The sequence below is a fragment of the Mus caroli genome, unplaced genomic scaffold (genome assembly GCF_978045245.1).
Source record: "Mus caroli unplaced genomic scaffold, Mus_caroli_1 scaffold_1, whole genome shotgun sequence".
In the NCBI taxonomy this organism is placed as follows: domain Eukaryota; kingdom Metazoa; phylum Chordata; class Mammalia; order Rodentia; family Muridae; genus Mus; species Mus caroli.
In genome coordinates, this window is record NW_028227256.1 from 3,934,399 (window position 1) to 3,955,999 (window position 21,601).

General features: G+C 39.4%; 1 protein-coding gene across 5 annotated transcripts in view; it reads left to right on the top strand.

Annotated features, from left to right (window-relative positions):
- The window catches only part of St18 (ST18 C2H2C-type zinc finger transcription factor), a 130,925-nt gene that overhangs the window by 75,743 nt on the left and 33,581 nt on the right, over nt 1–21,601 (top strand). For all 5 annotated transcript variants that reach the window (XM_021182120.2, XM_085835497.1, XM_021182282.2 and 2 more), the window contains 6 exons: nt 1,425–1,559; nt 3,155–3,245; nt 4,453–4,557; nt 11,280–11,473; nt 13,615–13,826; nt 20,631–20,876. In XM_021182120.2, the coding sequence (XP_021037779.1) occupies nt 1,425–1,559; nt 3,155–3,245; nt 4,453–4,557; nt 11,280–11,473; nt 13,615–13,826; nt 20,631–20,876 (983 nt within the window). The remainder of the gene's footprint in view (nt 1–1,424; nt 1,560–3,154; nt 3,246–4,452; nt 4,558–11,279; nt 11,474–13,614; nt 13,827–20,630; nt 20,877–21,601) is intronic.

A 21,601-nucleotide genomic window follows, 5' to 3' on the forward strand; every position in this document is an offset into this window, starting at 1 on the left:
ATCCGTTCTCCAGGGCAGCAGCCTTATGAGCAGGGTCATGTAGATTACTTATTGTTACCATGGACTTCAAGCCTGCACAGTATTCTTATTGGTCCATGTTGAGAGTCCACATCCTTTTGAAGACTGTTTTGCCTCTTCCTCTGAGGATTGACATACTCCTTCTGCTTTGCTGACCACCAGAAACACACAATGTCTCATGCTAAATATCATCCTAAGCACACGTTAGGGCAGTTTGGACCATAAGATTGCATTTCCGTATAAAGTTTAGTTAACATCTTGGCTATATGTATGTGTGTTTTACATGTGTGTGTTATATAAATGTTCATGCATGCATGTATACATGTGCATGTGTACCATGCGCATGTGTCTGTGTATGCGCATGTGCATGTGACTGTGAATTTATGCACATGTGTTTGCACAGTTGCATGTATGTACACATGCACATGTATGTGCCTGTGTGTACCTATATATGTGTTAGTGCCAACCTCTTTCAAATTCTTACTCTGTATCATTCATGTTATGCATTTACTAGCCTCTCTCATCATCAATCATACATACCAGGAAATCAAAATCCTAGTATCTTCAGCCCTCCTGTCTTGAGGTTTTATCCTGTGGCAACTAGCACTACCTGAGAGCCCCATCCTCACAGACAGTGAGTCCTCAGATGGCTGGGAAGCCCCACTGTTCATACTTCCCTCTCTTCAAATATCCTACTAGAATATTTCCCTCTGAAAGCTTCTCCCATCACCTCAGCTCTGAATTTTTGCAGCAGTGACCACAGCTTCCCACCATGGTCACTTCACATACCTCTGATAGAAAAAAAATTATTTTGTAGCACTTAGTTTTGAAACTTGTCCTCCTCACATCAGCCTCCTGATAGCCCCCAACCCCCATCAGCTGCTTTGCAGGAACTAAGCTCAACTTTTATGTGAATAGTGAGCCCACTTCCAGGGACCCACAGGATAAAGGCACGGAGGCCTTCTGCCAATATGGTGGGCTCTTTGTCCTGTAATTCTAAATCTGCTATTTCTAAACTGTTTCAATAGAGACTGCTTTGAGGTTAAATAAATTATCTTTTCTTGCTTTTCTTCTTTCTTTTCTTCTTTTCAGGAGCATGTTCACCTTCTGGTACTAGGTGACTTTTCATAATAAAAATTTAACTGCAGTATGTTACATGACAACCTAAAACCATCTTTGTATTTGAACAGTCCCTTGCCCTGTCTCAGCCTTTGCTTAGGAATCCAAGAAAATTGAAAATGTGTTTTGCTTGCACGGGTCTTAGTTGAGGGTTTTATTCAAGGCAATGTAAGAAGAATGTTTATGGTGGCAGAACTGAATAGGGTATGAGTGACACCCGCAAGGCCACTCTATTGAATGGTGGGGAAGCAGCAGCATGTGAGTGTCTCAATTCAATTTCTCTATAGATTCACCAAGACCTGAGAGGAGGGAGGCCAAGTGCCCCATTCCTGGCTGTGATGGCACAGGGCACGTAACAGGGCTCTACCCTCACCACCGCAGCCTTTCCGGGTGCCCCCACAAAGTGCGAGTTCCTCTGGAAAGTGAGTACTCCTCCTGAAGACACACCTATTCATTCCTGTGTGCAGCCTCACATAGAGGTCCTCTGTCCCTTCCCGTTAGAATTAGGAATAGAAACATAATCTTACCTCCAAGTGTCAAGCAATTTCCATGTAACAATGTGAGGATTTTTTTTTTTTTAGTTGTTGTTTTTCTGATTTTGAGACAAGGTCTGGCCTCATACTCATGGATATTGCCTCTCTGTTCCTCTCCTGTGCACAGCTTAACTGTGTGTATTAGAAAAAAAATCACGAATAGTAATTTCAGTTGAAGAGACATTATTTATGGAAAAGATAGCTCATTCTAAGGAAGTAAGGATCTACTCATTATGCAGGGTAACCAGGAGGTAAAGTCAGGAAGACAATGTGTAAGAGTGCTAGTGCCCTTCTGTGGGAGATTCATCAAAAACCAGTTCTAGTTGTAGCATAAGGATGGCCCTAGTCCTCTAGTTCCTGACTCTAATTATTGTACAAAAGGAAAGTACCCCAGAGTGTGAGGTATCTGGGGTGTGAGCTGCAAAGTTGTTGATTGGCATCTCAAGAGAATACCTTGTAGACAACTTGCAAACTCTCTGTAACTTGGGTGGCCCTGAGAAGGGCAACTACATGGTCACTAAGTAAGAGCATGAATATAGAAGATAAGTCAGTGTTATTGTATAGTATAACTGCATGGTCCTTCCCAGCCTGAGGTCAGCATCTAGTCTCCATTCAGAGGATGAAGGTCACTCAGGCCACCTAGCCTGCCCAGAAATTTCTCAGGATATCCTGTTACATCTGAGCCTCCTAAAGCAGCAACAGCAGCCTCTCCTCCCTCATGCCCACCATAGTTCTTCAGTGATCTGGGCCACAGAGGTGAAGGGGAGGACGGGCTGAAAACACTGGTATGTCACATAATCTCTTATGTATTTATTGGGACAATTCTTGGGCCAGCCCATGGGTAAAAGTGGTGATACCTCAACATCCCCAGCTGGGTGTCAAGACTTGGCAAGTCACTAGCTTTCCCCCACCCAGTAGCATTATCAGCTGCTCAGTCTGATCATTCGGTACCTCATTCAAACTTACACTTATAAGTAGTCACTTGGTAAGGGATGGTAGATGGACAGATGCAAAATATTACCATTTTAAAAATAGCAAAGGCTACATGCACAGACCTCCAACTTACAGGAAAAGGACTGAAAGGGCTGTGTGGAAGAACAAGTTTTCTCCTGCTGTGCAGAAATGGTCTTAGAAGGGAATATGGGAATAAGGACCTTCTCAGTTCAGACTGGAGAGCAGCAGGCTCTGTCCTAGCATGTATGTGACCCCAGAACTACAGAGACTTGTTCCTGAGTGGAATGTGAGCAGGACCATTTGCAGGAGAGAACCTAGGGTAGACACTGACAGTCAGAACAATTTAGACATGAACTAGCTTTCTGGGTTTCATTTCTGAAGTTCTCACTGGCCTGTGATCAGTATGAATACATCGTGTGGTGAATAATTGCCTGATGTCATTTGAATGTAAGATGGAGAAGTAAATTTGATGGTGTGTTGCATATGTATAGTAAATCATTCTTCCCTTTAACATGATATTCTGTGCTTAGTTCTCGCCATGCATGAGAATGTGCTCAAGTGTCCCACTCCAGGATGCACAGGAAGGGGACATGTGAACAGCAATCGCAACACTCACAGAAGGTAATTCTGGTGACTTGGCAATCATTTACATTGCAAAAATTCAAGAGAAACTTTCCACAAATGAAATAATAGGCCATCCATTGAGAGAACTGTTGTCACTATTAAGTTTATGTCTTGAAATAGCTAACAAGTAGTCTCAATCTCAGGAAATTTTATTTTAGTGATCAACTAAAATAATGAGGCAGTTGTATTTGAAGATGCTTAGGTTCTGTGTCTATATAGCCAAGCACACAGGACACATTCTTTTCTGCCCCATATCTCACCAGCGCACATGGATAACAGAGGTCAGCTTCCGAATTAGTTATTATGAACCCACTAAACAGGCATTTAGAAAGGCTTCACAGATGCTTTGACTATAAATTATACAAGGAGTAGATGCTAGTTTTATTAATTTTGAAACTAAACTAAAGCACGTTGGTATATATTTACACACAGATATATGGTTTGTATATATAGATACTTTAAATTTTGTTTTATTTTTTAACATGTATTTTTAATGTGTATAGTTGTTTTGCACCTATGCTCTGAGCTACATGTGTGCAATGCCCACAGAGACTAGAAGAGAGTGTGAGGTCTCCTAGAACTAGAGTTATAGATAGTTATAAATGGCCAGGTGGGTGCTGGGAATCAAACCCAGGTCCTCTAGAAGAACAGCTCGTGTTTTAAACCACAGAGTCATCTCTCCATCCCTGGAATTTTTATGTACACACTTTATTTTACATGTGGAATGTGTGGTTATGTGCTACAGTTTGGATTATAAGAAGATTGCCAAAATGATTTCATATTTGTGCTTTTAATTTGACTGACATATAAATTTTAGCCTCTAAAATTTTGCTAAAGTTCCTAAGATAAATCATGAACTTAGCATTGCTAATTTATATAATCAGACAAATGTGTAGAGGGATGACAAATGTGTACACTGCATTTACATTACTGAGTTTCAGAATCCTTTTGGTATTTCCCTATTATGTAATATTTTTATTTTTTTAAAATGTATTCACTACTTGTCACCTCTGAGATGGAGCTAGGGAACAAACAGACACTGTAGTTTGCAAACCCTTTGGGATCTTTTATATGACAATGGTGCTAAGTGAACTATTAATATGACTTAACATTTGCTGTGTGCCAAGGGTGTTTCACGCCTGTGCCAAGGCAGACCACATTGTCACACTCACTCACGTCCTCCAACTCTTCTTTTTTGAAACAGTCTTTCTGGTTGTCCGATTGCTGCAGCTGAAAAGTTGGCAATGACCCAGGACAAAAGTCAACTTGATTCTTCTCAGACGGGGCAGTGTCCTGAGCAGGCACACAGGTATGGACCTTCAGGACTTGGCTGATACTCTCTGTTCATGTTGGATCCCACCCAGAAGAGCCTCTGTTCTTTGTATGTCATTTCACTGTGGTCTGTATGTCATGTTCAGTCATGAGTTGATTGATGTAGGCAGGCAGTTTGCAAGGTTAGGAAACAATAGCATCATTCAAACGATCTAGGGGACATTTTAGAAGTCTAACCTGAAGTTCATATCTTTACAAGAGTAGCATAATATGGGTATGAGGTATGAAATCACATACATTAATAAAAGTTCTCACTCACTAATGTAATAACAGGTGGGCTCCTATGTGTGACTGGTTTCTTTTCTGCCTGGAAGAAACTCAACATTTGTAAGTGTGTGATTTTATGTGCTCCCTTTAGGTCCACATATGAACAGGTCTTCCATATGTAACTGCTAACAAAGTTTCCAATGGCCCCTTGAGTGCCCAAGGTCCTCAGAATATCTAGTAGTTTTGAAAATATTTTACAGAAAATGAATGTTGTTACTTAAGGCAGTGAAAAGTACATTTTGTAACATTATGCGTGTAGTAAAAAGTTATTTGAGGGTAGTTGTTAATGAGCCACTAACATGCAAAGCAGCTAGTAGGCGCTTCATTCTTTCTGAGGTGTGTAGTTTGCTTTCTGTTTTGTGATAAAATACTCTGACTAAGCAAAGTGGGGGAGAAATGGATGTATTTATTCTTTTACACTTCCAGGGTACAATCTATAACTGAGAGAAGTCCGAGCAATAATTCAAGCTGGGGATGTGGGTTAGTGTGGCACAGTGGTTAAGAGCACAGTGGTTGCAGAGGGATTAGAGTCAGTTCCCAGCAGCCACATGGCAGTGTACAACCATCCATAGCTCCGGCTTCCAGAGATCCAGCACACTATTCATGCAAGGAAAAAATATACACACAAAATAAAAGTAGTGAATTCAAGTCGGAAGTGAAGAAGAACCCAAGGCCCAGCACTACTTACTGGCTCACTCTCTGGCTGCTAGGCTCGCTTTGTTGCACATCCCAGGCCAACCTGTCTCTGAAAAAAAGCACACAGGATATGGATTCCCTTGATATTTTTCTTCTAAGATTCACTTAAAAGCATCAGACTCAGCATTCAAGTCACATGAGTGAAAACCATGTCAAATAAAAATCACAAATTATTAACTATGTAGCAATAAGAAAACTTTTTAAATTTTTTTACTTACTTTTATTAGACATTTTCTTTATTTAAATTTCAAATATTATCCTCTTACCTCATTTCCCCTCCGAACCCCCCTATACCTTCCCTCTTCCCTCTGTTCGTCAACCCACCCACCCCTGCCTCCCTGTCCTGGCATTCCCCTGCACTGGGATATTGAGCCTTCACAGGGTCAAGGGCCTCTCCTCCCATTGATGTCCAACAGGGCCATCCTCTGCTACATATGCAGCTGGAGCCATGGGTCTCTCCATGTGTATTCTTTGGTTGGTGGTTTAGTCCCTGGAAGCTCTGGGGATACTGGTTAGTCCATATTGTTATTCCTCCTATGGGGCTGGAAACCCCCTCAGCTCCTTGGGTCCTTTCTCTAGCTCCTCCATTGGGGACGCTGTGCTCATTCCAATGGTTGGCTGAGAGCATCCACCTCTGTATTTGTCAGGCACTGGCAGAGCCTCTCAGGAGACAGCTCTATCAGGCTCCTGTCAGCAAGCAAGCACTTCTGGACATCCAGAGTAGGGTCTGGGTTTGTTAACTCTATATGGGATGGGTCTTCAGGTGGGGCAGTCTCAAATGGCCTTCCCTTCAATCTTTGCTTCACAGTTTGTCTCTGTATCTCCTCCCATGGGAATTTTGTTCACCCTTGTAATAAGGATTAAAGTATCCATGCTTTGGTCTTCCTTCTTCTTGATTTTCATGTGGTCTGTGAATTGTATCTTGGGTATTCCAAGCTTCTGGGCTAATATCCACTTATTAGAGAGTACATACCATGTGTGTTCTTTTGTGATTGGGTTACCTCACTCAGGATGATATTTTCTAGTTCCATCCATTTGCCTAAGAATTTCATGAATTCATGGGTTTTAATAGCTGAGTAGTACTCCATTTATCACATTTTCTGTATCCATTGCTCTGTTGAGGGACATCTGGGTTCTTTCCAGCTTCTGGAGTCAATTAGAAATCTTAACATGGAGTTTTCATTACTATTAAAATGCTCTCTTGATTATTTCTAAGGGTGCTATGGAAAGCTAAAATTCAGTTTCTTGTTTAGAAACTTTGGAAACTAATGTCACTTTATAGTATTTCAACAGCTTCAGTCTAGTAAGCCAACTTCCATCAGATCTACCCATCCCTCATTATTTCTTTATTCAGAACAAATTTTTCACTTAACATATTTTGATCATATTATTTCCCCTCCCCCAATTTCTTTCAGGCACTCCCACCTCCCTTCCTATCTAACTTCATACGTGCTCACACACTCTACCTACTCTAAAAATCAAACAAAAAAGTGAAAATGAAAACAAATAAAAATCCCAATAAAATGAAAAAAACCTACCAAAACAAAATGAAAAAAGAAGAACACATGTACACTCATGCATACACTCACACAGCGTGGAGTCTGTTAGTGTTGACTCCTGGGCACAGGGCCTGCCACAGACTGTGGATGATATACACAGTACCACTCCAGTAGAGAGAATGGATTTTTCCTTTCCCAGCAAGAATCAATTGCAAATAGCATCTACATTGGGGGTGCATTTTTTTCTCCAGTCCTCCTTCCCTGTGCTGGGAACTTGTGTAGCTTGAACTTGTGCAATCTTGTGCAAGCTTGTCACACTCTCTGTGAATTCATATGTCCTGTTGTGTCTGGTAGACATGGTTTCCATTCTGTTAATGTATTGGATTGAGGTGACTGGTTGACTTACATTCAACTATCCCTACAATTTTGGGATAAAGCCAATTTGATCATAGTGGATAACCTCTTAGGTATTCTTGAATTTAGTTTGCAAGATTTTATTGAGAGTTTTTGTGTTTATATTCATAATGGATATTGCTTTGTAATTTTCTTCTTATTGTTGGGATTTTCTGTGGTTTTAGTAGCATGAAGTGTAGCATCAGTTTCAGTTTTGCTGAGTAATTTGAGGATTTTTGACATTAGTTGTTCTGTGAAGGTGTTGGATAATTTTGTGCTGAGTCTATCTGGCTCTGGATTTTGGGGTGGTTGGGAAATATGAGCAGGGGTCAAATTGTTAATTGCTGATTCTATTTTACTAGGAGATATGAGTGTGTTTACATTGTTTATTTTATCTTAACTTCAGTAGTTCATATATATCAGAAATTAATTTCTTTTAGGTTTTACAGTTTGGTAGAATATAACTTTTAAAATACATTCTTATGATTCTCTGAAATTCTTCAGTGCCTATTCTAATGTCTCCTTGTTTAGCTTTTTTCTGCATGATTGGATTGAGAAGAGTAGAGTATTAAGTCACACACTATCATTGTGTGGGTGTCAGTGTGTGATAGTAAATGTGTTTCTTTTATGATTTGGGGGTACCACTGTGTTTGGTGTATAAATACATAGAATTGTAATATACTCTGGTTAAATTTTCCTTTGATGAATAGGTAGTATCCTTTCCTATATCTACTGATTAATTTTTCTGTTTTGTTTTTTAACCTGTTTTGTAACATATTAAAATAGCTACACATCCATGCCTCTTAGTTTTATTCCCTTGCAATACCTTAAGCTTGTGTCTATCTTTGGAGATAGATATGTTTCTTGGATACAGGAAAAAGATGAGTCCTGTTTTCTAACGCAGCCTATTACTCTGTGTCTTTTTATTAGGTAGGAAATAAAGATCATAAATACTGAGAGTTATTAATGAGCAATGTTTATTAGTCACCTTTATTTTGTTATGTGAAGATTTTTCGCCTCTTTGAATTAACTCTTCTAGCTTTATTTATTCCTTATGTCATCTTGTGTGTAGTTAACCTTTCTCTTGATTCTAAAGGTTTCCTTTTAGTGTCCTCTGTACACTTCTAGATAGGTAGACAGATATTGATTGAATTTGGTTTTAATTATGGAGTGTGTTTTTTCTGTCTATTATGTTTATTACTTTTGTTGGGTTAGTAGTCTAGACTGTCATCTCTCTCAGAGCTCTCTCTCAGAGCTTACACAGGTCTTCTAGCTTTCAAAATTTCCATGGAAAAGTCAGATGATATCTAATAAGTCTGCCTTTATATGTTACTCTGTCTTTTTCCCTTGCAACTTTTGATATCCCTTCATCATTCTGTACGTTTAGTATTTTGATTATTGTATGTTATGGCGAGTTCCTTCTGATCCAATCTCTTTGGTGTTTAGTATGCTTCTTGTACCTTTATATCATATCTTTCTTTAGATTGGAGATATTTTTGTATGATTTTTTAAAAAAATAACTTCTGACCTGACTTGGGTTTCTTCTCCCTCCTCTATACCCATTATTCATGGTTTGGTCTTTTCATGGTTTCCAAGATTTCTTAAATGTTTGTGCATATGTGTTGGTGCCAATACCTGATCTCATCCGTTTTGGAGAGGGTGTTACATTCTTTGGTTTCTGTTACTTGATCTATGTCCATGCTAAGAGTGATGGCTCTGGAATCCCTGATAGAGAGATGTTCTATGGGTGGCAGAGGTCTCAAAGGAACAGAGCTGAATTAGAAGGACAGGCTGAGAGTGATGTTGGAGAAGAACTAGGGGAATCTGATATTATACCAAGAGGCTCATTTCTTAAAAGATCAATGTGGGCTGTTGGGGTTGCTTGCTAGCTACATCAGGAATAAGAGAAAGTAGGCAGCCTTGTCTAGTCCCTGATTTGCTTCCAGCTTCTCACCATTTACTTTGATGTTGGTTACTGGTTTGCTGTAGATTGCTTTTATCATGATTAGGTATGGGCCTCGAATTCCTGATCTTTCCAAGACTTTTATCATGAATGGGTGTTGGATTTTGTCAAATGCTTTCTCAGCATGTAACGAGATGATCATGTGGTTTTTTGTCTTTGAGTTTGTTTATATACTGGATTACATTGATGGATTTCCATATATTAAACCATCCCTGTATCCCTGGAATAAAACCTACTTGGTCAGGAAAGATGATTGTTTTGATGTGTTCTTGGATTCAGTTAGCAAGAATTGACTATTTTTGCATCGATATTCATAAGGGAAATTGGTCTGAAGTTCTCTATCTTTGTTGGGTCTTTCTGTGGTTTAGGTATCAGAGTAATTGTGGCTTCATAGAATGAATTGGGTAGAGTACCTTCTGCTTCTATTTTGTGGAATAGTTTGTGAAGAACTGGAATTAGATCTTCTTTGAAGGTCTGATAGAACTCTGCACTAAACCCATCTGGTCCTGGGCTTTTTTTGGTTGGGAGACTATTAATGACTGCTTCTATTTCTTTAGGGGATATAGGATTATTTAGATCATTAATCTGATCCTGATTTAACTTTGGTACCTGGTATCTGTCTAGAAATTTGTCCATTTCATCCAGTTTTGTTAAGTATAGCCTTTTGTAGAAGGATCTGATGGTGTTTTGGATTTCTTCAGGATCTGTTGTTATGTCTCCCTCCCATAATCAGCCTCCAAACGTTGACACCATTGCATAGACCAGCAAGATTTTCCTGAAAGGACCCTGATAGAGCTGTCTCTTGTGAGGCTAGGCTGGTGCCTGGCAAACACAGAAGTGGATGCTCGCAGCCAGCTATTGGATGGAACACAAGGGTCCCCAATGGAGGAGCTAGAGAAAGTACCCAAGGAGCTAAAGGGGTCTGCAACCCTATAGGTGGAACAACAATATGAACTAACCAGTACCCCGGAGCTTGTGTCTCTAGCTGCATATGTATCAGAAGATGGCCTAGTCTGCCATCATTGGGAAGAGAGGCCCCTGAGTCTTACAAACTTTATATGCCTCAGTACGGGGGAACACCAGGGCCAAGAAGTGGGAGTGGGTGGTTAGGGGAGTAAGGAGGGAGGGTCTGGGGGACTTTTGGGATAGCATTTGAAATGTAAATGAAGAAAATACCTTTTAAAAAAAGGAATAAGAGTAAGTCTAGAGAGACTGGAGTGGAGAACAAAGAAGAAGAAGTAAGTTACCTGCCTGAATCCCAGCCTAGTGTTCTTGCTGTGGATCTGCAGAATCGTAGAGGAAGAGAGGAAAAGATGAAAGAACTAGGAAATGCTAGGTCTATACCAAGAGAATGAATCTCTTAAGTATTTTTAGTGTGCCATTTGAGAAGTTTTACCCAGTCCACAAGATATCATCAATATTTTAACATTCATATTTTGTTGTAAAATAAAAGTAGAATTCTAATTTCCTTGGCCAGAGCTGGCTCCATAGGTACCATGTTTTTATTTAGTCCAGACACAATTATCTACAGGACTGTCTAAATCACACTTGGAATGAAGCAATTATATCAAACCTGTGATGAGTATAATAATATGGTAATTGAGATACATCTTGAAATAACGACAATTTAATACATAATGTCAATACATTCAATATCTATGAATAAGGACTGTAGCCCTCTTTTACTGGTGGCAGATTTGAACATAGAAGATGCAGCAGCCCCATCTCACTACAACTCACAGTATCTGCTATCCTGTGAGCACATCTGCTCTAAGTGCTGGACATTGTCTCTGTGAATTGACAGGAAGGGGTAATTCCATCTATTGTGAATTTTGAGCAACAGTTTCTTTCTATTCTCTTCAAACTACTTCTCTACTTCAGGGTGAATTTGGTGAAGCAAATTGAATTTAATTTTCGCTCACATGCCATCACTTCTCCAAGAGCCTCTGCATCAAAAGAACAAGAGAAGTTTGGGAAAGTACCGTTTGATTATGCCAGTTTTGATGCACAAGTATTTGGGAAACGTCCTCTCCTACAAACAGGGCAAGGACAAAAAGCACCACCATTTCCTGAATGTAAGCTTCAAATTTGAATACTAACACTCATTACCCCAAAGAGCATCTGTATAGAGGTTTATTTATACAAATATATAATGCCCTCCTTAGACATGACAGGAAAAAATAGTGAAATAAGTAAGTTAACCCTTATTACTAAATTTATGTCAACGTTACACCAAATATTATAAATTATTAGTTATTTCACAGATAGTGCCATTATTTTTTTTTTCGAGACAGTTTTTCTCTGTGTAGCCCCTGGCTGTCCTGGAACTCACTCTGTAGACTAGGCTGGCCTCGAACTCAGAAATTCCGCTGCCTCTGCCTCCCAAGTGCTGGGAGATAGTGCCATTATTGAATCTAACTGTAACAGTGCTAAAGAGATAATTAGGATCATGGTAAATGTATTGAAGGCTACAACAGCTACTACATTATTTCAATTTATATTATGATCATAGCAACATAATAAGATAAAATATGTCATACTGTTTAAAATATTACTGAAATCAACAAAAGCCATCAGACCAAAGGTAGAAAAAGCTGAAAAATCCAAGGAACTCAATTCATGAACCTGAAACTTACTAGGATAAAAATAGATAACTTTCAAAATGTTCATTAATAAGTTTAAGAATTAATACAAAAACCTTTAAAACAGGTTAAATAGTATTCCTGTTAATTCTGACACATTCATGGAGAAGACTGAACTGAATGGCTATACAGAGTATAAAGACTTGGTGGTCTTGCTTAAACATTTCTCTTAAGTATGCTAATGAAGAGATGAACAGGTAGGTGCTGGGAACAAATGCAGAAAATGATGGGTAATGTGCCTTCAATAAGAAGCACATACCCACTTGGAGTCCTCTGTGCAATACACATTTTTTACATACTTAAAAATCTATGACTCACTTCAACCTTTTACCTGAATGGTGTGAGCATCTGGTGAGTCTAGTATTTGCTTCATTTGTGTCATTGTTGACTTGCAATTGCAGGAACATAGAAGGCTACCTAGAAGTCTACCTAAAACTTGGCAATGGGGATAGGGATGCAGCCTATAGATGGAGTGTGTTACATGTGCAAAGTCTAGGTTTTCTCCCTGTATCACCCTGAAAGAGGTCCACAAATTTGAAAGGTATTTGATGAGTACATTAAATAAAATCTACCTAGTCTTGTTCAAAGGAGGTCCCATCAAACCTGAGTAGCTATTGACAATTTGGTAGACTCAGAAAAAAATTATGTACACACATAATGTTTTTATCTATCAGTCTAATTTGTATAAACATTTTATTATATATATATATATATATATATATATATATACAATGTATGCATGTACATACATATTTAATTCACATGAATGTGAATGAAGAGTGCACTGTTGGTGCATATTGTTCAGTTATTGATTGTAAAATCCTTAACAGAGTTAGTAACAAATTTTGTTTCCTTGTGCTTAAAAGAATAATATCCAATAATATCTTTTATTTAAAAATGAGCAGATCTTTAAAATATGTACCATATAATATAAAACTAACAGCTAAGTGTTTCTGTATCTTTACATTTTGTGTTTCTCCCATACCATGAGTAGTGCTCACAAACAGCCCACAGTGGAGAAAAAAAATTGCATAATTATGTCCCTCAGAAAAGCTATGATGCCAACAACAAAACACAGAAAGTTTCCCTTGGTGACTCAATGGCCTTTGTCTTCCCCTTGAGTGCAGGCCCTCTGTGTACCCTGCTCAGCTCACTGAGGACTCTGTCCCAGTTAAGTATAGAACAAGTATGCATTCTGAGTAATAAAAATGCAACCTATGTTTAGTAGAAACCACTATGAGAGCAGGCACACTCCCAAGCCATGGTTCTTAGCTCATTCACATACCTGTCCTGAGCTTTTGCAGGGTGTGGTGCCCTGTAACATTAGTGATGGAGTTTCTGGCATCTATAGTGAAAATACAAGAACTTAAGAGAATAGGCCCCTTCATCATCAGCTTTGTGAATCTGATAAAATCCAGCTAAGTAACCTCCAATTAACATACCAACAGAGACTGTTTCTGCTTTAATTTATTATTTGAGTATTTTAATCATAAAAGTTCTGTCTTAAAAAAAAAATCTGTGGTAACTGAAGCCACCACATACATGCAATTGCTAATCAAATCTCTCTTCAACAGCAAAGCATTTTTCAAATCCAGTGAAATTTCCTAATGGACTGCCTAGTGCTGGCGCCCACACACAGAGCACAGTCCGTGCCAGCTCTTATGGCCATGGTCAGTACAGTGAAGACACCCACATAGCAGCAGCTGCTGCCATCCTGAACCTTTCCACCCGCTGCAGGGAAGCCACAGACATCCTCTCCAACAAACCGCAAAGCCTGCGTGCCAAGGTAAGCCAGGCCAAGAGCCTGGAAGATGGGCCAGCAATGGAGCCAAGAGAATCAACTGCCTTTCATGTTCTCAACTGCGTCCGTTCATGGTCCCAACTCCCTACCCAAGCAGGGATGAACTCTTATTGAGCTCAAGGGAGAAATGTGTGCTTATCTTGGTGATATAAGAATTTTATCATTGTTCCTGTTCTGAGGCATTTGGTGAACAAGGAATGAGAGTTACTGTTAAAATGTGTCTCTATTGTGGAAGCTGTTCACTGTGTTCAGATCAAAGCTATTTGGAACATTGGCTGGTGGAACAGTTTTGAAACTGATGGTGACATTGTGTTGTACATGTCACACTTCATAGCATGAGGACATCTAAGTTGTAGTGTTCTTTAGTAGTGTTCTTTAAAGACCCACAGTAAGTACAGATAGGGTGACTTCTCAGACTGAAGAGATCAGGAGAATTGAGCACTAAGTCCAGAATCAAATTCTAGGACCTTTGTGAACACAGTGCTTCCCATGAGATTAATCATATTTTCCACAGCCTCTCCTTCCCAACTGTGAGAAACAGGTGTTCATACTCATAATGACGCGTGCACACATGTCTCTGCTCGTCGTCCTTCTCATCACAGAAGCATATCAGACTTGAGGCCCTGTCGGCCACAGAGGAGGCTTTAAGGGCCCAGTTTCTCACACTGGGAGGCAATAGCTCCTGTTTACACATACGGTCTCACTTAAAAAAAAAACATATCACCTATCGAAATAACAAGTCTAGAAACTTGCCGACAGAGTCCCCAAACATTCTCTGTTACAGATTTTACTCCTGCTTAAAATAGGGGAGTTCCTGAGGCAATATTGAACCCTGAAACCTATGCAGTGCAAACAGAGACATTTCCCTTTAAGGGCAGCCCCATCCTTGTGTGGTCGGCTGCTCGCCTGTGCTGTGCCAGGCCTTCAGGAGAGCAGGTAACACGGTGCCACCAAGCATTTGAAAGAAGAAGCAGGATTAGCTTCTGGAAAAAGCCAAGTAAACCCTGGGAAGAGTTGCTTGCCAAATCCACTCAAAAACAATCGCTAAACAAATGAGGTTCTTAAAGAAAAATATATCCTCTAAAAATACAGAGAAATACCAATCTCTCTGAATTCATAATACCTGTCCCAAATTACTGATACAGAAGAAGGTTTTGAGGGATTTTAAAACACAACTTTATTTTTAAATTGACATTTTAAAGATCTAATTTATTTTTCCATTTTAAGAATTTCCATTTTATTTCTAGAACCAGGTATCTGGTGTCATTCTTCTCTAATGTCATTCTTCTTAGTGCTTTCCAATTGACTAAAATGCTGTCTTATAGAAAGTGGGGTCTGCTACTACAGTTTTTCACGCTGAAGCATCTGGCTGGCCGTGCTAGGATGAATGCCATCCATGTGCACATGTCTGTATTTTCCTGCTCCTCAGAGTGCTCCTTTCCCCCTGGAGGTTTTACCTGTGAGTATCTCTTTAGCTGCTTAGAGCACCAATCAGAGTATGGACTAAAGAACACACTGTGACCAGCAGACCAAATCCCACAAACCTTAAAAGTACTGAAATACCACCTTAGGCACATACAGATTTTTTTTCTGCAGGTACACAACTAACTCCACACTAACTAAATAGGTTTCTAAATAAGTGATCTACAAAAACATTTTTATTGTTTTCAGAAGTGCAGGGAAACTGAATCCCTACATAAATATAAAGAATGATGGATGGTGTCTTTGGGTTTCTATTGCTGTTAAGACACACCATGGATAGCCATGGCAACTCTTATAAAGGAAAGGTTTAGTCCGTTATCATCATGGTGGGAAGAATGATAACATACAGGCAGACATAATGATGGAGAAGTAGCTAAGAGATCTACATCTAGATCAATGGGAAAAAGTAAGACCCTGAGCCTTGCTTGAGCATCTGAAACATCAAAGCCCACATCCCAGTAACACACTTCTTCCAACAAAGCCATACCCCTACTAATGCCACTTTCTGAGTCTCCAGGGGCCATTTTCATTCAAACCACCAGAGACAGTATAGATAATTTACGCTACTGTGCACACTATTTTCCACTTAAGCAACCAGTGTCTCTACATACTAGGTACATACCAGACCTGTGAAGAGAACATGAGGCCATGTCTAGCATGACTGATCACTTTTCAAACCAGATTCCATTACATTTTAAATTTTAGAAGAAACTATTTGTGTTAAATACCATCTTGTCTCTGAATAGCGCATTCATACTATCAGATCTCTTACATGTGGTTGGAAGAACTAAGAAAGGAGAGAATAATTTGTGTGTTTAGTTCTTAATGAACATCCTTCAGAGGTTATTTTGTCAGAAACACTAGTTTTCTTCTGATTCCAGCACATGTGTTGATTCTAAGATGCAAAGAATGCCCTCCATTTTTATTTGATATGAGTTTTGAGACATAAATGGGCCACAGTGTCACATACATTAAGGTCCTTTTGCCTAGTCACTGTGACTCCAGGTAGGAGTAGTGCCATGGCTGTAGGTGGCCATAGAGTGGCACCCTGAGATTCCTGGGCCCTTTCTGTCAATGCCCTGAGAGCTGGACCAGCCTGTGACAGATGCAGCCCACATTCCCTCCTCCCATTCTAATCCACAGAGGTAGAACATGCTTCAAGTCTATCTTTATCCTCATCACCACTACTTGCCAAGCATTCTGTTGTTTGTTTTACTGTTTTCCCCACCTGTTTAGACAAAATGACATATGCACAGTGTGCCTTAAAAGAAAACAAAAAAAAAAATGACACTTACTTGAAGTGTTTAAAGTTCAAAGTCTGTTTTTGCTTGAACAAGGTCTAGAAACAACATGTCATTAGAGCTGGCTGCTCACAGGAATAACCCAATGGACCCTGGGTGGTTAGAACCTAAGCAGATTTTAAAAACTTAACACATTGTGCCATACATTGTGAATGAACAATGATGGGGGTCTCAAGGTAGGGATCTTAAGGAACTAACTGCATAAGTATATTATAACTAGACACATACTAACTGGTTCCTAGCTGGTCATGTTAGTTCATCCTGTAACCTCAGCACCAGAAAGGCTGAGACAGGGTATTGATATCTTAAGGCCATTCTGGGCTATCTAGCAAGCTCCTACCTCAAAATAAGTAAATAAATAAAAGATTGATTCTTTAGCCCTGTAAACAATGGCCTAGGGCTATGTCTCTCTTGGAGACTGTGATTTACAGAAAACCTATTATGTGCTAGGTACTACTCATAAACTCTCTGACCATATGAATCCCTTTAAATCTTCCTAAAGACTATACCGTGGATAATAATTTCCCATTTTTCAAGAGAAGAAACAGTGGTATAGAATTATTGAATAATTTATTTGAGTGGCACAGCTATAATTTTCAAAAACAAATTTGAATTTGAATTTACACATAGCCTTAGTTCTTTTCTAAAATACCTTATGGCTCATATACTGTCAAACCACCAGGAACTCAGTAGACTATGATTTCAAATTTAAAATGTTTGTCTTGCTTGAAAAAGGCCTAGAAGTTTGGGGAAGTATTTCTAAACTTTATTTCAGTTTCACACCTTGGGTTAGTCATTTCTTCTCTGTGCTGCATAATTCTGTGTTATAAACATGTTCCACATTTTTTTTTATCTTGACAGAGTGGTTCTTGCTTACTGCTGAGTAAGGATAGAGTGTGGGCTTGATTTCTGTATTCAGTTATGTAAGGACTTTCTTTCTGTTCTTTGGTCCTCATAATTATTGTCTCACTGGCCAGGAAATATTCCAGTTATCAGAGGTGCCCTGGTTACATTAATCATGCCCCTGCTCTTGGACATCCACGTCATTTTTTATCTTCTAGGAGAGATGAAGATTACATGCACTAGGTCTGTAAACTTTCCATCTAACCATCATTGATAATAAACTTATTACCTTTCATTGTAAGTCATTATTCTTATAGTAAGCCCGTGAAAGGCAGAACAATCTGTTTTTCAGTTTCTCTGTTCTCTACACTATAGTGTTATGATCATATTGGGTATGTGTCCTTCGTAATGCAATGAACATACTCATAGCAGTATGTAACTCAAAGGCATCATCCTATGTTGTCCCTTCTAAGCTGAAAGGTAGCCCCAAGAAACTTAAAGCATAAATACCTAGAGCAAGGATTCAGAAATTGAAGTGTAAGGAGTGAGGGAGAATTCCACCTCAACTGCACTTCTGGCTTTGTCTCTCCACCAGCCTCTCCCACTGCCCAGATTTCTGTGCTGACATTTGGAGATCAAAGCATAGAAATATAATGTCTGGTGGTATTACTCTGAATAAAAACCCATGCTGTGAATGTGTGATCCGCATCATGGGTAGACAGGGCCTTTCCTGCTACAGTGTAATTGTTGGATGCATCTGCACACTTACTTAAAGCCCATCTGTACTCCTATACCCAGCACACAGCATCCCCTTTCCCCAAGTCAGGTGCCCTGAGCAGCCAGTTGGGACACCTCTTTCAAACATTAAGAGTGAGATTTTTCTAATCAACCCTAATTATGCAAGACAAATAATTATAATGGTGCCTAGAATCTCTAAATTTTAAAAAGTATTTTGAATACTTCTATAAAAACTAATATATACATATACACACATATATGAGAGATTTATTCTTGGAATAGTTGATATTTTTCAAAGCTTGAATCTGCACTATTTATGGGTTTTGCACTATAAAACTCTGCAGCCCAGTCACATGGCTCCTTTTCCTAAGCCATCTGTCACAGAGGTCTGGAATTTTATGTGAATGTTGGTTGTACAGCCTTAACCCACTTTTTTTTAAATTTTTTTTTATGAAAAATGTCAGCAACTACAATATTTGGCATTTTACTTTACATTGACCATTAAACTTGATTAGTATTGCTCTGTTTCATTGCTATAGTTACACATCAGCTACAATGCAAAAAATAAAGAAAAAAAAATTGTGTTGATGCCTAACTGGCAGAATGTATTGTGAGCTCATGTAAGAAAGGGTCTGGTGGCACCGATACAGTTAATATCTTGGATTTTTTGTAACTGAGGTTTATTAATGCTGGTATAAAAATGTATTTGATTTTATACAGATGGCATAAGATGCTGTGGTTACTATGTTATTATCCCGGATAAGCTGTAATGTCAAATTCAGGGCTTAAAACTATCACAGGAGATTAAACTATTTGCTAAAAGGGGGACAGAAAGATATGGCCAAAGCATCTTAGTCTGCCACGTTCGAAGTGTATTTACCTCCCGCAAATGCTGATGGGCTGAGAGACTACATGGGAACTTTGCAGGTAAAACAAACAAAAAGGAGAGAGACTTTTACTTCTAATCAAGCACAAGCAGCAATTGTAGCATATGTAGCAAGGGTATCATGGTGACTGCTTCGAAGAGGGGCATGAGAAGGGCTTTATAACACATGAGTCCTGGACAGGATCTGGTGACTGTAGGTGTTATGGATCTTGCTAACATAACCAAAAAGATTTCTAGTTTGCCAACTGTACTGGCTAGTTTTGTGTCAGCTTGACACAGGCTGGAGTTATAGAGAAAGGAGCTTCAGTTGGAAATGCCTCCACGAGATCCAGCTGCGAGACATTTTCTCAATTAGTGATCAAGGGGGAAAGGCCCCTTGTGTGTGGTGCCATCTCTGGGCTGGTAGTCTTGGGTTCTATAAAAGAGCAGGCTGAGCAAGGCAGGGGAAGCAAGCCAGTAAAGAACATCCCTCCATGGCCTCTGCATCAGCTCCTGCTTCCTGACCTGCTTGAGTTCCAGTCCTAACTTCCTTGGTGATGAACAGCAGTAAAAAAAGTGTAAGCCGAATAAACCCTTTCCTCCCCAACTTGCTCCTTGGTCATGATGTATTGTCCAGGAATAGAAACCAAGACTAAGACACCAACTAAAAAGGAAAAATCAAAAACTTGTCAAGAAGTTAACTAAATTGATGGGTGATGTAGCAAGGTTATTTGCTCCATTTGGGAAGTTAACAAGCATATTCTTCCAGCTTTTGGGAGCTCTGGTAATGTTAACAAAAGTCACCTACAGTGTAAATCTTGAAAAAGAACCAGGCCACAGACATAGTCCCAAACATAGTGAGAGGCTACTCCTCATAAACAAAAAGCCACTTGGTTAAAGGCTTCCCAGAGGAGGTAGGCCTGGAAAGCCTCATTAAGTCTCACGTGAAGCACTGGAAAGCAAACACCTTTATCCTAAATCTTCATTATAAAACTGAAACCTCAAGTCTCCAGGTTGAAGTCAGTCTACACAGCTCACATCTTCCCACCCTCCTGTCACAATTTACCCAAGCATCTTTCAGTTCAGATGATCTAGGGTGCATGTTGCTTTCCTACTCCCAAATACTCCAGAAAATTCTCTTCTAGCTGCTTATATTTGCATATTCATTATATTAGATTAATATAATAATTCAGGGACTTAGGAAGTTATGCATCACTTTTGCTAAATACAAACATTAATGTTTAAAGTGGTACGCTTGTAATAATACTCCTGTCAGGTAGAAAAGATTTTTGAAGCTAAACTTTAAAAATATTCAAGTATGTAAAACTATTTTAGCCAATGCATCTTATTTGTTAAGTTTACTTTGCTTAAACCCAGAAATATGACGTATACTCATGGGACTGTTCTTTAAAGTCTGCATAAGAATTGAATCAGAAAGCTTGATTTAAAAGCAGATATTCTTCCATAAAAGCTTACATTTTAAATTATCCCTTAAAAGCCCCACATGGCTCTAACCACAAACTGCTGAGATGTTTTCTCTTTGTTTCTGTTTTCCATCAGGGAGCAGAGATAGAAGTGGATGAAAATGGAACATTGGACTTAAGCATGAAAAAAAATCGAATCCACGACAAGTCTATACCCCCAACTTCCTCACCTACTACAATTACAACCCCATCCTCGTCCCCATTCAACGCAAGCAGCCTTCTGGTCAATGCTGCCTTCTATCAGGCCCTCTCTGATCAAGAAGGCTGGAATGTGCCCATCAACTACAGCAAATCCCATGGGAAGACAGAGGAGGATAAAGAGGTATTGTGTCAATGTCTGTCACCGAGATTTCCGCCCTAAATTTTCTTTCACACTCCTGTCTTTACAAAAAGTGTTATGCCTTGCTTTAGATTTCCATTTTATTTTTATGTGTATGAGTGATTTGCCTCCATTTATTTCTGTATACCTCATGCATGCCTGGTGCTTATTATGAACATCAGAAGAAGGGGTCAGATCCCATGGAACAGGAGTTATAGATGATCATGAGCCACCGTGTGAAGGCTGCAAACTGAACCCAGGGCCTCTGCATAAGCAGCAAAAGTCATTTCCTCAGCCCTTATGCCTTGTTTTATTTTTTTTAAAGATTTATTTATTTATTATATATAAGTACACTGTAGCTGTCTTCAGACACTCCAGAAGAGGGCTCCAGATCTCGTTATGGATGGTTGTGAGCCACCATGTGGTTGCTGGGATTTGAACTCTGGACCTTCGGAAGAGCAGTCGGGTGCTCTTACCCACTGAGCCATCTCACCAGCCCTGCCTTGTTTTAGATCATGATAAAATAGTCCCTTTAAATTTCAGATGAAACTAATTAATGATCTCAACTTTTCAGGTCATTTGTCTAGATTAACACCATTATAGTACGTTTTATTCACACGATGGTGGAAGTTGTCCTCACAGTAGCCTGTAAGGAGCAATGCATTACTCAACACTAAAAGGTTACCTCAATAACACACTTTGAATCAGAGTGAAAGTGAACCAGGGAC